General features: G+C 35.3%; 2 protein-coding genes across 2 annotated transcripts in view; both read right to left on the minus strand.

Annotated features, from left to right (window-relative positions):
* LOC142230828 (uncharacterized) overlaps window positions 1-13,761 on the minus strand; it is a 108,663-nt gene that overhangs the window by 84,763 nt on the left and 10,139 nt on the right. The gene's annotated exons all lie outside the window — the stretch shown is intronic.
* LOC142228374 (uncharacterized) lies at window positions 634-13,621 on the minus strand. Its single transcript, XM_075298785.1, has 3 exons — window positions 13,458-13,621; window positions 1,039-1,415; window positions 634-956 (listed from the first exon to the last, which is right to left on the minus strand). The coding sequence occupies exons 2-3, from the start codon at window positions 1,265-1,267 to the stop codon at window positions 691-693; spliced, it is 495 nt and encodes a 164-aa protein (XP_075154900.1). The 5' UTR covers window positions 1,268-1,415; window positions 13,458-13,621; the 3' UTR covers window positions 634-690.

Consider the following 13,761-nt stretch of genomic DNA (forward strand, 5'->3'; position numbering starts at 1 on the left):
TCTATGGTGGTGGGTATAATAAAGTTTAAAAAATTCGTTGTTTTAAAATTTCCTTCCGGAAGAAAGAATTATTTTGTGGTGTGCGTAAGGAGGAATGAGAATTAGATTATTGAATGGAAATTCCTTGGATCCACATGACTGCATTTGTCCTCTCTGTACACGCAGAGAAGGACTATGATCTCAAACAAGTTTCAACAGCATAATGTTATTTTTGGACGGGCAAGTTGGAATTTTTGTTTGTGGCAAAAATAATTTTTTCTCGCTTATGATAAATATACCTGCCGAAATCAGATGTATTATTTTCGAGATAATAATACTGTTACGACAAACATGTTACACCTCCGCTGTACATAAATAATTTTATGCATGTGAAACATATTTGAGGTGATCATATTCCTTCTCTGAGTGTGTATAAAAGCCACTTTTGTCTCGCACGATTTTATGGCCACCATTTATGGCTCTGGCAATTACTTTGTGGATTTTCTCCGGATTAATTCCCTCAGATCAAGGGGTCCTGAAATGGTTCAACTTAGAGCCCCTTTAATATTGGAATTCAGTTGCAATTTCTCTTGTTGAATCTTTGTTTGTGGGGTAATGTCATCGTCGCATAATACCAAAAAAATAAACAATTAATTTCGATTTCCATTAAATTTTTAATCACACATTTATTTGTCACTGCCAAACTATAGCTTAGTTTTCAGGACAAGGATAGGTCCAGGTCCAGTCCGAGTAAAAAATACATTTGCCCTGAGCAGAATCGAACAAGAGTTCAGTATCACAACGAACCAACTCAGCTTTAGCACCGGCCGATTTACACATCCAGTAAGCTGTGGGATCCCAGAAGTTACGAATGGGGGTATTTAGATTGTCACTGGTGCAAGTAGGTTCATTATTGGAGTCAGGATCACAGGCCCAGACACAGGCAAGGATGCAAGCGAAAAGAGCCAAAAAAATATCTGCAAAATATCGAAAGGATCGAATTTTATGTCCATGATTCGATTTCCATTAAAATTTTCATAGGATTGATTGGATTCTTACATGATTTCATATTGGTCTGGTAGTGTTTTCGTGAATGTTTCCCAAATGGAGTAAACTGCTGTGTACGATAGTTAATTGTGCACTTGTTAAATTGTTTATGTTTTGCCAAATATTTATACCAGTGTGGTGGCAAGTTTTGGCATAACCTTATCGATGATTTTCTTGTCAATTTTGATGATAACTTTCTTAATTGCAATATTCGAAAGAGATAATAATTTTTGAAGGTCATTGTGTGTTGTTTTAGAAATTGGCACGAGTTTGCAATTTTCTTATTGGCAGGTAAGTTCTATTTTTAATTGTAGCTCTTGGTTATCTATTACATTTTAGATCATAAAGCTGCCGCAATTGCGTGTGATATATCATCGGAGAATATTGAACTGTTCGAAATCGAAAGATGACAGGATAATGTATATAAGACAATCAGATACAGATAAAACTTGTTTTTATACCCTGCTTCACACTGTGGAACAGGGTATTATAAGTTAGTGCATATGTTTGCAACACCCAGAAGGAGACGAGATAGACACATGGTGTCTTTGGCAAAAATGCTCAGGGTGGGCTCATGAGTCGATATAGCGATGTCCGTCTGTCCGTGAACACATTTTTGTAATCAAAGTCTAGGTCGCAGTTTTAGTCCAATCGACTTCAAATTTGGCTCAAGTATGTGCTTTGGCTCAGAATAGATCCCTATTGATTTTGGAAGAAAACGGTTCAGATTTAGATATAGCTCCCATATATATATTTCGCCCGATATGGACTTATATGGCCCCAGAAGCCAGGCTTTTACCCTAATTTACTTAAAATTTTGCACAAGAAGAACAATTAGTACTATAGTCAAGTGCGCCAAATTTTATTGAAATCGGTTCAGATTTAGATATAGCTCCCATATATATCTTTCGCCCGATATGGACTAATACGGTCCCAGAAGCCAGAGTTTTACCCCAATTGGGTTGCACAGGGAGTAGAATTAGTATTGTAGCTATGCGTGCCAAATTTAATTGAAATCGGTTCAGATTTAGATATAGCTCCCATATATAGCTTTCGCCCGATTTACACTCATATGACCACAGAGGCTAATTTTTTGCTCCGATTTAGTTGAAATTTTGCACAGGGAGTAGAATTAGCATTGTAGTTATGCGTGCAAAATTTGGTTGAAAGCGGTTCAGATTTAGATATAGCACCAATATATATCTTTCGGCCGATTTACACTCATATGACCACAGAGGCCAATTTTTTGGTCCGATTTAGTTGAAATTTTGCCCAAGGAGTAGAATTAGCATTGTAGCTATGCGTGCCAAATTTGGTTGAAATCGGTTCAGATTTAGATATAGCACCAATATATATCTTTCGGCCGATTTACACTCATATGACCACAGAGGCCAATTTTTTGGTCCGATTTAGTTGAAATTTTGCCCAAGGAGTAGAATTAGCATTGTAGCTATGCGTGCCAAATTTGGTTGAAATCGGTTCAGATTTAGATATAGCTCCCATATATATGTTTTTCTGATTTCGACAAAATGGTCAAAATACCAACATTTTCCTTGTAAAATCGCCACTGCTTAGTCGAAAAGTTGTAAAAATGACTCTAATTTTCCTAAACTGCTAATACATATATATCGAGTGATAAATCATAAATAAACTTTTTCGAAGTTTCCTTAAAATTGCTTCAGATTTAAATGTTTCCCATATTTTGTTACTAGTATTGTGTTCCACCCTAGTGCATTAGCCAACTTAAATTTTGAGTCTATAGATTTTGTAGAAGTCTATCAAATTCTATCCAGATTGAGTGATATTTAAATGTATGTATTTGGGGCAAACATTTATATATAGCCCCCAACACATTTGACGGATGTGATATGGTATCGAAAATTTAGATCTACATAGTGGTGCAGGGTATAATATAGTCGGCACCGCCCGACTTTAGACTTTCCTTACTTGTTATACCCACCACCATAGAATGGTGACGGGGGTATAATAAGTTTGTCATTCCGTTTGTAACACATCGAAATATCGATTTCCGACTATATAAAGTATATATATTCTTGATCAGGGAGAAATTCTAAGACGATATAACGATGTCCGTCTGTCTGTCTGTCTGTTGTAATCACGCTACAGTCTTCAATAATGAAGCAATCGTGCTGAAATTTTGCACAAACTCGCCTTTTATCTGCAGGCAGGTCAAGTTCGAAGATGGGCTATTTCGGTCCAGGTTTTGATATAGTCCCCATATAAACCGACCTCCCGATTTGGGGTCTTGGGCTTATAGAAATCGTAGTTTTTATCCAATTTGCCTGAAATTTGAAATCTAGAGGTATTTTATGACCATAAAGAGGTGTGCCAAAAATGGTGAGTATCGGTCCATGTTTTGGTATAGCCCCCATATAGACCGATCTCCCGATTTTACTTCTTGGGCTTATAGAAACCGCAGTTTTTATTCAATTTACCTGAAATTGGAAATCTAGAGGTATTGTAGGACCACAAATACGTGTGCCAAAAATTGTGAGTATCGGTCCATGTTTTGGTATGGTCTCCATATGAAACGAACTCCCGATTTGGGGTCTTGGGCTTATAGAAACCGTAGTTTTTATCCAATTTATCTGAAATTAAAAATCTAGAGGTCTTTTAGGACCATAAAGAGATGTGCTGGAAATGGTGAGTATCGGTCCATATTTTGGTATAGCCCCTACATAGACCGATTTCCCGATTTTACTTCTTGGGCTTCTAAAATCCGAAGTTTTTATCCTATTTGCCTGAAATTGGAAATCTAGAGGTGTTTTCGGGTCATAAAGAGGTGTGCCGAAAACGGTGAGTATCGGTCCATATTTTAGTATAGCCCCCATAAGAACGATCTCCCGATTTAACTCCGTGGGTTTCTAGAAACCGTAGTTTTTATCTGATTTGCCTGAAATTGTAAATATTCTGGTATTTTAGGCTCACAAAAACGTGTATCGGATTAAGTTTTGATCGGTCCATTTGGTAATGCTTCCATATAGACCGACTTCACTTCTTGAGGGTGTAGAAGGCGCACTGATCATGAAAATTGCTTGAAACTCAATGTAAAATTTCCAGAGTTTACTTCTACAGATTTAAGATTTCAAATCAAGCCGTTATTTTATAATTTTCTTGCACAGAGATGTTAATGATTCTTCTAAAACTCAAACAAAAATGGTTCTTATAAATCCAGAATCTGATATAGTCCTCATAGGTGAAATCTTTAAATTTATCTTCGGGAAGTGTCCTCAAAGGAAAGTGAAATTTCAAAGGAAACCTTAATATTTGGTTCATGGTGGTGGGTATTTAAGATTCGGCCCGGCCGAACTTAGTGCTGTATATACTTGTTTTTATATGCGTTATTATATCCTCCACTATCGAATGGGTGATATATAAAAATGTTGTCATTCCTTTTTTTAAAAACAACATATAAATATTGGTCTCAGACCCCATAAAGTCTGGTCATGGTTGTGCAGAAATTCTGAATCGCTCTAGTGATGTCCGTCCGTCCGTTAAAATCACGCTAATTCCAAACTTTGAACACACTTAAAAAATATTGACTTAATATAAAATATTATTTTGAAGTTTCATAAAAAAATTTTATATAATAGTATGTAATGTCGAACATCTTTCCGAATTCTGCCGAAAATTTTTGGAATATAAAGGGTGATTTGTTAAGAGCTTGATAACTTTTTTTTTAAAAAAACGCATAAAATTTGCAAAATCTCATCGGTTCTTTATTTGAAACGTTAGATTGGTCCATGACATTTACTTTTTGAAGATAATTTCATTTAAATGTTGACCGCGGCTGCGTCTTAGGTGGTCCATTCGGAAAGTCTAATTTTGGGCAACTTTTTCGAGCATTTCGGCCGGAATAGCCCGAATTTCTTCGGAAATGTTGTCTTCCAAAGCTGGAATAGTTGCTGGCTTATTTCTGTAGACTTTAGACTTGACGTAGCCCCACAAAAAATAGTCTAAAGGCGTCAAATCGCATGATCTTGGTGGCCAACTTACCGGTCCATTTCTTGAGATGAATTGTTCTCCGAAGTTTTCCCTCAAAATGGCCATAGAATCGCGAGCTGTGTGGCATGTAGCGCCATCTTGTTGAAACCACATGTCAACCAAGTTCAGTTCTTCCATTTTTGGCAACAAAAAGTTTGTTAGCATCGAACGATAGCGATCGCCATTCACCGTAACGTTGCGTCCAACAGCATCTTTGAAAAAATACGGTCCAATGATTCCACCAGCGTACAAACCACACCAAACAGTGCATTTTTCGGGATGCATGGGCAGTTCTTGAACGGCTTCTGGTTGCTCTTCACTCCAAATGCGGCAATTTTGCTTATTTACGTAGCCATTCAACCAGAAATGAGCCTCATCGCTGAACAAAATTTGTCGATAAAAAAGCGGATTTTCTGCCAACTTTTCTATGTAATAAAATTCAATGATTTGCAAGCGTTGCTCGTTAGTAAGTCTATTCATGATGAAATGTCAAAGCATACTGAGCATCTTTCTCTTTGACACCATGTCTGAAATCCCACGTGATCTGTCAAATACTAATGCATGAAAATCCTAACCTCAAAAGAATCACCCTTTATGAGAAAATACATATATGTATAAAAAACTTTTTGGTGTTCGGTCGAAGCAGGGATTGAACTCAAGAACCTTTGTAGACAAGGCGGGAATTCTAACCACGAAAGCCAACTAAAGGTTTCTGTCAAATAAAGTTTCTTTACATCGGTTCGTGGGCGCCGAAAACTATGCTTTATAAATATAAATATTTGACTGTTTCTGTTGATGGCTATAGCGATAATTGTCTGTTTATCACGATAAAAGCTACATAGCCCAGTGGATAGTGTGTTGGCTTAAAAACTGTATGGTCCGCGGTTCGATTCTCCGTCTAGGCGATAGGTAAAATTTAAATAATTTATAAAATCCAATAATTTCTTCTATATCGTTTGTTTTACAGAAAATGGTGGTTAGAACTAAAGAATCTCGTGTGAGTGACAAAAATGTGAGGGAAGATGCAATTAGCCTGAAAAGAAAAATTTTTTTTTGAGTTATACGGCGTTCTCACCAAGCATGTTTTGAGGTTTGAAATGTTTTCCCTTTATAAGCACTTCAAAACGAGTCGTTTTCGCCATACTAAAAAACAATTTTAGAATGTGAACCCACCTAATTTGGAATATACCCCGAATAACATACCCTATTCAAAATATATGTCAAAATATTAAAATATATTTCATAGAAAAAAAAGGAATAAACAAAGGCTTTTAAGAACATGGACATGTGAAAATAACATAAATTTTTTTCCCTTTGCGCTCGCGGTAATTATTTGGACATACCTTGCATATATGTGAATTTCGCGTAAATGTGAATTTCTAGTTTCCATGGTAACTGTCAAACTAAAACATCTCAACCCGGTGTGAACGGGGAAATGTTTTGGAAAAACAAATGAGAAAAACGAGTCGGTGGAAACATAGCATTAGTCTTTATGAAATTGTTTTTACACGGACGAAAAAGACTGTTTTTCATATGTTTGGGTGTAAAAATTATATGTTTGGAACTCATATTTTTTAACACAATATGTTTGGGACATATATGTTAATATGGTAGAACATATTATGTATGGGACATAAAATGTTTGTAAATATAATATGCTTAGATGCAATCATATATAAATTTAGAAATAGCCTATAAACATATATGTGTTAAGAAAGAGAGACCTAGAGAGTATGTTGCAAGTAAAATAATGGATGTAATCAATTGGCGCCTTAAAAATATATCCACACACAAAAAATTTTTTCTGATTCAATCACGAAATTAATTGATCTAATTAATTTTTTAATTGAAATGTCTTCAATCACAGAAATGATAGTATCAATTAAAAAATTAATTGACAGTCAATTAAAAAATTAATTGATCCAATTAAAAAATTAATTGATCCAATTAAAAAATTAATTGATACTATTAATTCGTGTGATTGATTTTCGTTTCAATTAAAAAATTTGTTGAATCAATTAAATTTTTAATTGAATATTTTTTGAAACTCAATTAAGATTTTAATTGGAAAAATTTGCGTGAAATTTTTTTCTGTGCACACAAAGAAAATTTCATTAACAATTTTTTCTACCAGTGTATGCCCTAATGTGAAATGTAATATTTATGAACAATACAAACAATATTTTTTTTGGACCAATCCTGAAAATATATATGCTTGAAGCAAAATGTGTTTGGGGTATATGTTACAAAAGCGATTTTTTTGAAATTGTAGAAATATAAAATTTTGACAAAATTTTGTATGGCAATAAAATTTTGGTAGATTATTTTTTGGCTCGAGTGGCAATCGTGATTTTTCTGTGATTGGGGATCAGTTTATCCGATGGCTATATACCCAGCAAAAAAGATTGGAAGTTTTTCCAAAAGCACAGCTTTAAAAGCACTTCCAGAAGATGTACTCCCAATGATGTTCTTTATTTTAACTACACAGGAAGTTCTTTTCATTAAATTTTTTATAACATGTTTTTTTTTTGATATTTTTAATGGGTAATTTTATCTTTTTATACCCTACGCCACACTGTGGAACAGGGTATTATAAGTTAGTGCATATGTTTGTAACACCCAGAAGGAGACGAGATAGACACATGGTGTCTTTAGGTTAGGTTAGGTTAGGTGGCAGCCCGATGTATCAGGCTCACTTAGACTATTCAGTCCATTGTGATACCACATTGGTGAACTTCTCTCTTATCACTGAGTGCTGCCCGATTCCATGTTAAGCTCAATGACAAGGGACCTCCTTTTTATCGCCGAGTCCGAACGGCGTTCCACATTGCAGTGAAACCACTTTGAGAAGTTTTGAAACCCTCAGAAATGTCACCAGCATTACTGAGGTGGGATAATCCACCGCTGAAAAACTTTTTGGTGTTCGGTCGAAGCAGGAATCGAACCCACGACCTTGTGTATGCAAGGCGGGCATGCTAACCATTGCACCACGGTGGCTCCCATGGTGTCTTTGGCAATAATGCTCAGGGTGGGTTCCTGAGTCGATATAACCATGTCCGTCTGTCCGTCCTTCCGTCCGTCCTTCCGTCCGTCCGTCCGTCTGTCTGTGAACACATTTTTGTGATCAAAGTCTAGGTCGCAATTTAAGTCCAACTGCCTTCAAATTTGGCACATGTTCCTAATTTGGGTCAGAATAGAACCCTATTGATTTTGGAAGAAATCGGTTCAGATTTAGATATAGCTCCCATATATATCTTTCGCCCGATATGCTCTAATATGGACCCACCAGCTAGAGTTTTATACCGATTTGCTTGAAATTTTGTACAACCATAACACTTAGTCGTATAGTCAAGTGTGCAAAATTTGGTTGAAATCGGTTCAGATTTACATATAGCTCCCATATATATCTTTCGCCCGATATGGACTTATATGGCCCCAGAAGCCAGATTTTTGGCTGAATTTGGCTGAAATTTTGAACTAGGAGTACAATTAGTAGTATAGTCAAGTGTGCAAAATTTGATTGAAATCGGTTCAGATTTAGATATAGCTCCCATATATATCTTTCGCCCTATATGGACTAATATGGTCCTAAAAGCCAGAGTTTTGGCCCAATTTGGTTGAAATTTTGCACAGGGAGTAGATTTAGCATTGTAGATATGCGTGCCAAATTTGGTTGAAATCGATTCAGATTTAGATATAGCTCCCATATATAGCTTTTGTCCGATTTACACTCATATGACCACAGAGGCCAATTTTTAACTCCGACAGGTAGTAGAATTATCATTGTAGTTATGCGTGCCAAATTTGGTTGAAATCGGTTCAGATTTAGATATAGCTTTCATATATATGTTTTTCTGATTTCGTCAAAAATTGTCAAAATACCAACATTTTCCTTGTAAAATCGCCACTGCTTAGTCGAAAAGTTGTAAAAATGACTCTAATTTTCCTAAACTTCTAACACATATGTATATCGAGCGATAAATCATAAATAAACTTTTGCGAAGTTTCCTTAAAATTGCTTCAGATTTAAATGTTTCCCATATTTTGTTACTAACATAGTGTACCACCCTAGTGCATTAGCCGACTTAAATTTTGAGTCTATAGATTTTGTAGAAGTCTATCAAATTCTGTCCAGATCGAGTGATATTTAAATGTATGTATTTGGGACAAACCTTTATATATAGCCCCCAACACATTTGACGGATGTGATATGGTGTCGAAAATTTAGATCTACAAAGTGGCGCAGGGTATAATATAGTCGGCCCCGCCCGACTTTAGACCTTCCTTACTTGTTTTTATTTCAAATTGGGTAAAAACAGTTTAAGAATTCATAAAATGATACAAATTATTTACATTTTGTCGAAAAAAAATGCTAAATCAAAAAATATTGTGAATTTTTGAAAATATTTGAGGTCAAACGTTTCAGACAAGCGTTACAATCCATTAAAAATTATATAAAAATATAAAAATTATTTATTTGACAAAATATCACAGAATTTTTTAATTTACATCCAAAACATTGAATTCGCATCACACCTAAAGAAGTGATGCAAATTCAGTGCACGCCTGTTGAAATGGAGGACTTCTGTCCTATAACAAGCCCATATTAAATTCATCGCTTCTGGGTCAATTTTGCACCACTTCCGGATCCAAAGAGAAAATTTTCATTACTTTTTTGGCGACGCTTTTTTTGCTGGGTACACACAAAAAAATATTCTCATTCAATCACGAAATTAATTGATCCAATTAATTTTTTAATTGAAATATCTTCAATCACGAAAATCAATCAATCACAGTTTTAATTGGACATAAAAAAATACTTCATTAAAAAATTAATTGATTTCATTAGCAAATTTCAATAAATTTTTTAATTGATTCAATTAAAAATTTAATTGATGTTGATTTCAAAACTTAATTAATTTTTTAATTAAAAAAGGTAACTATTTTCAATTGCTTTCTGAATTGGTTCAGTGTTTTTAGTTTGATTTACAATTGATTGTTTAAAATAAATTTTTAATTAAAAATTTTAGAAAATTTTCATCACTTTTGTTCGGATCGGATGAAATATTCTTCTCTTAGAGGCTCCGCAAGCCAAATCTGGGGGTCGGTTTATATCGGAGCTATACGTAAAAGTGAACCGATATGGCCCATTTGCAATACCATCCGACCTTCATCAATAACAACTACTTGTGCCAAGTTTCAAGTCTATAGCTTGTCTCGTTCGGAAGTTAGCGTGATTTCAACAGACGAACGGACGGACATGATTAGATTCACTCTGAATTTCACCACGACCCAGAATATATATACTTTATGGGGTCTTAGAGCAATATTTTGATGTGTTACAAACGGAATGACAAAGTTAATATACCCCCATCCTATGGTGGAGGGTATAATAAAACGAAAGGTAAATGGTAAACATTATCAACTCTTTTGAAGAAGATGGATGGGAATCACTATACATGGATGGATCAAAAACTACTTCAAACACTTCCTTTGCTGTTGTTAACAAAACTGGCAGTATTATCCACACTGGACTATTGCCCGAATCATCATCTATATTTGAAGCTGAAACGTTAGCTCTACTAAAGTCACTGGAGTTCTGCAAAGGTCGGCGTACAAAGACGGTAATTTGCACTGATTGTCATTCTGTATTTAAGGCAGCATTAAACGGTTGGAATACCAATGAAATTATTTTATCCATACAACAACTAATTGCCGAAATGACAAATAAAGTCAAAGTTATGTGGGTGCCCAGCCACGTTGGTATAGCTGGAAACGAACTCGCCGACAATGTCGCAAAAGATGTTCATACTAAGTTTCCAACCTACACACATATCCCTCCTTCTAAAAAATACATAATTGAAGAAGCCAACAAAATGGTTAACGAAAAAATCAAAAATCGTTGGGAAAAATATAAGCACCCATACCAGTCCTTGAATCCAACCAGAATCTCGCTAGTCCTGCCCACATCGACTACTGTGCTTCAAAACAAATGCTTCGTGCGACTACGACTTCTAGATTGTAAACTCACACACGAACACCTTTTCAAAAAGGAGCCACCTCCTCAATGCTCTTTTTGCAACAGCCACTCCATATCTATACTACATCTCCATTCGACCTGCCCTGCCCTACACAATACCCGCATGTCCTATCTAAATACTTCAGATGCATTTGACTTATTAAAATTACCAACAACTGAAAATATTGTAAAGATATATAATTTTTTGCTGATTTTAAACTTACATAAAAAAATATAATTTTTATACCCTCCACCATAGGATGGGGGTATATTAACTTTGTCATTCCGTTTGTAACACATCGAAATATTGCTCTAAGACCCCATAAAGTATATATATTCTGGGTCGTGGTGAAATTCTGAGTCGATCTGAGCATGTCCGTCCGTCCGTCCGTCCGTCTGTTGAAATCACGCTAACTTCCGAACGAAACAAGCTATCGACTTGAAACTTGGCACAAGTAGTTGTTGTTGACGTAGGTCGGATGGTATTGCAAATGGGTCATATCGGTCCACTTTTACGTATAGCCCCCATATAAACGGACCCCCAAATTTGGCTTGCGATTGCTCTGAGAGAGGCAAATTTCATCCGATCCGGCTGAAATTTGGTACATGATGTTAGTATATGGTCTCTAACAACCATGCAAAAATTGGTCCACATCGGTCCATAATTATATATAGCCCCCATATAAACCGATCTCCCGGTTTGGCTTGCGGAGCCTCTAAGAGAAGCAAATTTCATCCGATCCGGCTGAAATTTGGTACATGGTGTTGGTATATGATCTCTAATGACCATGCAAAAATTGGTCCATATCGGTCCATAATTATATATAGCCCCCATATAAATCGATCCCCAGATTTGTCCTCCGGAGCCTCTTGGAGGAGTAAAATTCATCCGATCCGGTTGAATTTTGGAACATGGTGTTAGAATGTGGTCTCTAACAAACACGCAAGAATTGGTCCATATCGGTCCATAAATATATATAGCCCCCATATAAACCGTTCCCCAGATTTGATCTCCGGAGCCTCTTGGAGGAGCAAAATTCATCCGATCCGGTTGAAATTTGCAACGTGGTGTTAGTATAAGGCCGCTAATAACCATGCCAAAATTGGTTCATATCGGTCTATAGTTATATATAGCCGATCCCCAATCACACAAAAATTGGTCCATATCGGTTCATAATCATGGTTGCCACTCGAGCCAAAAAATAATCTACCAAAATTTTATTTTTATAGAAAACATTGTCAAAATGTTATTTCTATAGAAAATTTTGTCAAAATTGTATTTCTATAGAAAATGTTGTCAAAATGTTATTTCTATAGAAAATTTTGTCAAAATTTTATTTCTATAGAAAATTTTGACAAAATTTTATTTCTATAGAAAATTTTGTCTAAATTTTATTTCTATAGAAAATTTTGTCAAAATTTTATTTCTATAGAAAATTTTGTCAAAATTTAATTTCTATGGAATTTTTTTCCAAATTTTATTTCTATAGAAAATTTTTTCCAAATTTTATTTCTATAGAACATTTTTTCCAAATTTTACTTCTACAGAAAATGTTGTGAAAATTTTATTTCTATAGAAACTTTAAACTTAATTATATACGTATTTAATCGGCCTTTTTTAGTTTAATATTTATATACCACATATGGACTATGTGGTATATATTACGGTGTCGGGAAGTTTTAAGATACCTTGCCATCGGCAAGTGTTACCGCAACCCAAGTAATTCGATTGTGGATGACAGTCTTCAGTAGAAGTTTCTACGCAATCCATGGTGGAGGGTACATAAGCTTCGGCCTGGCCGAACTTACGGCCGTATATACTTGTTAATACTTAATTCGTATTCGTTTGGGTCTACGTCTAAAACGTTTTCTTGAATTTGTGGAAAAATATTTACGTTTTTCGTTTCTTCACAAAAATTGGACCATGCGGGTGCCACAGACTTGCCAGCAGATCACTTTGTTTGAATAGTTAACAGATCCTTTGCACTAACTAAGTGGACGCCAACACAGCACAAAATTAACAAACCTCAGTTGATTATACCGACTTTCAAGAATAGTTTCAAGTCTTCAACTATCTGACAATTATCTCATTACATGATTATATTGACTATGATTATGTATCTCCAAGATCTGGACATTGCAATTCATGGAACATAAGTTTTTTTCAATGCAACTACAAATATTGCAATTGCACTTTTATAGATTGTGTTTTACACAGCGAATAATTAGAAAACTTAATTAAAACACTAAACAAGCGACCACCGGTTATAAAAAATGGTCGGGTCGAGAAAACTCGACTTTAAAAAAAAACGTTTTTTTGATCACCCTACAGGTGACACAAAACTTGGCATATGCAGTTGCAACTTTTTAGAAATTTTCCAACCACAGATTTTTTTCACAGACTTACCGACATATCACTTGGGATGAATAGCTAACAGATCCTTTGCACTAACTAAGTGGACGCAAACACAGAACAAAATTAACAAACCTCAGTCCACTATACCGACTCAATCATACGAATTACTTTCAAGAACAGTTTCAAGTTTTCAACTATCTGACAATTGTCTCTTTACCTGGTGATATTGACTATGAATATATATCTTCCAGATCTTGACATTGCAATTCATGGAACATGCATTTTTATCAATGCAACTACAAATATTGCAATTGCACTTTTATACATTGTGTTTTACACAGCGAATAATTAGAAA

This window comes from Haematobia irritans, chromosome 3 (genome assembly GCF_050003625.1).
Source record: "Haematobia irritans isolate KBUSLIRL chromosome 3, ASM5000362v1, whole genome shotgun sequence".
NCBI classification, from domain to species: Eukaryota; Metazoa; Arthropoda; class Insecta; order Diptera; family Muscidae; genus Haematobia; species Haematobia irritans.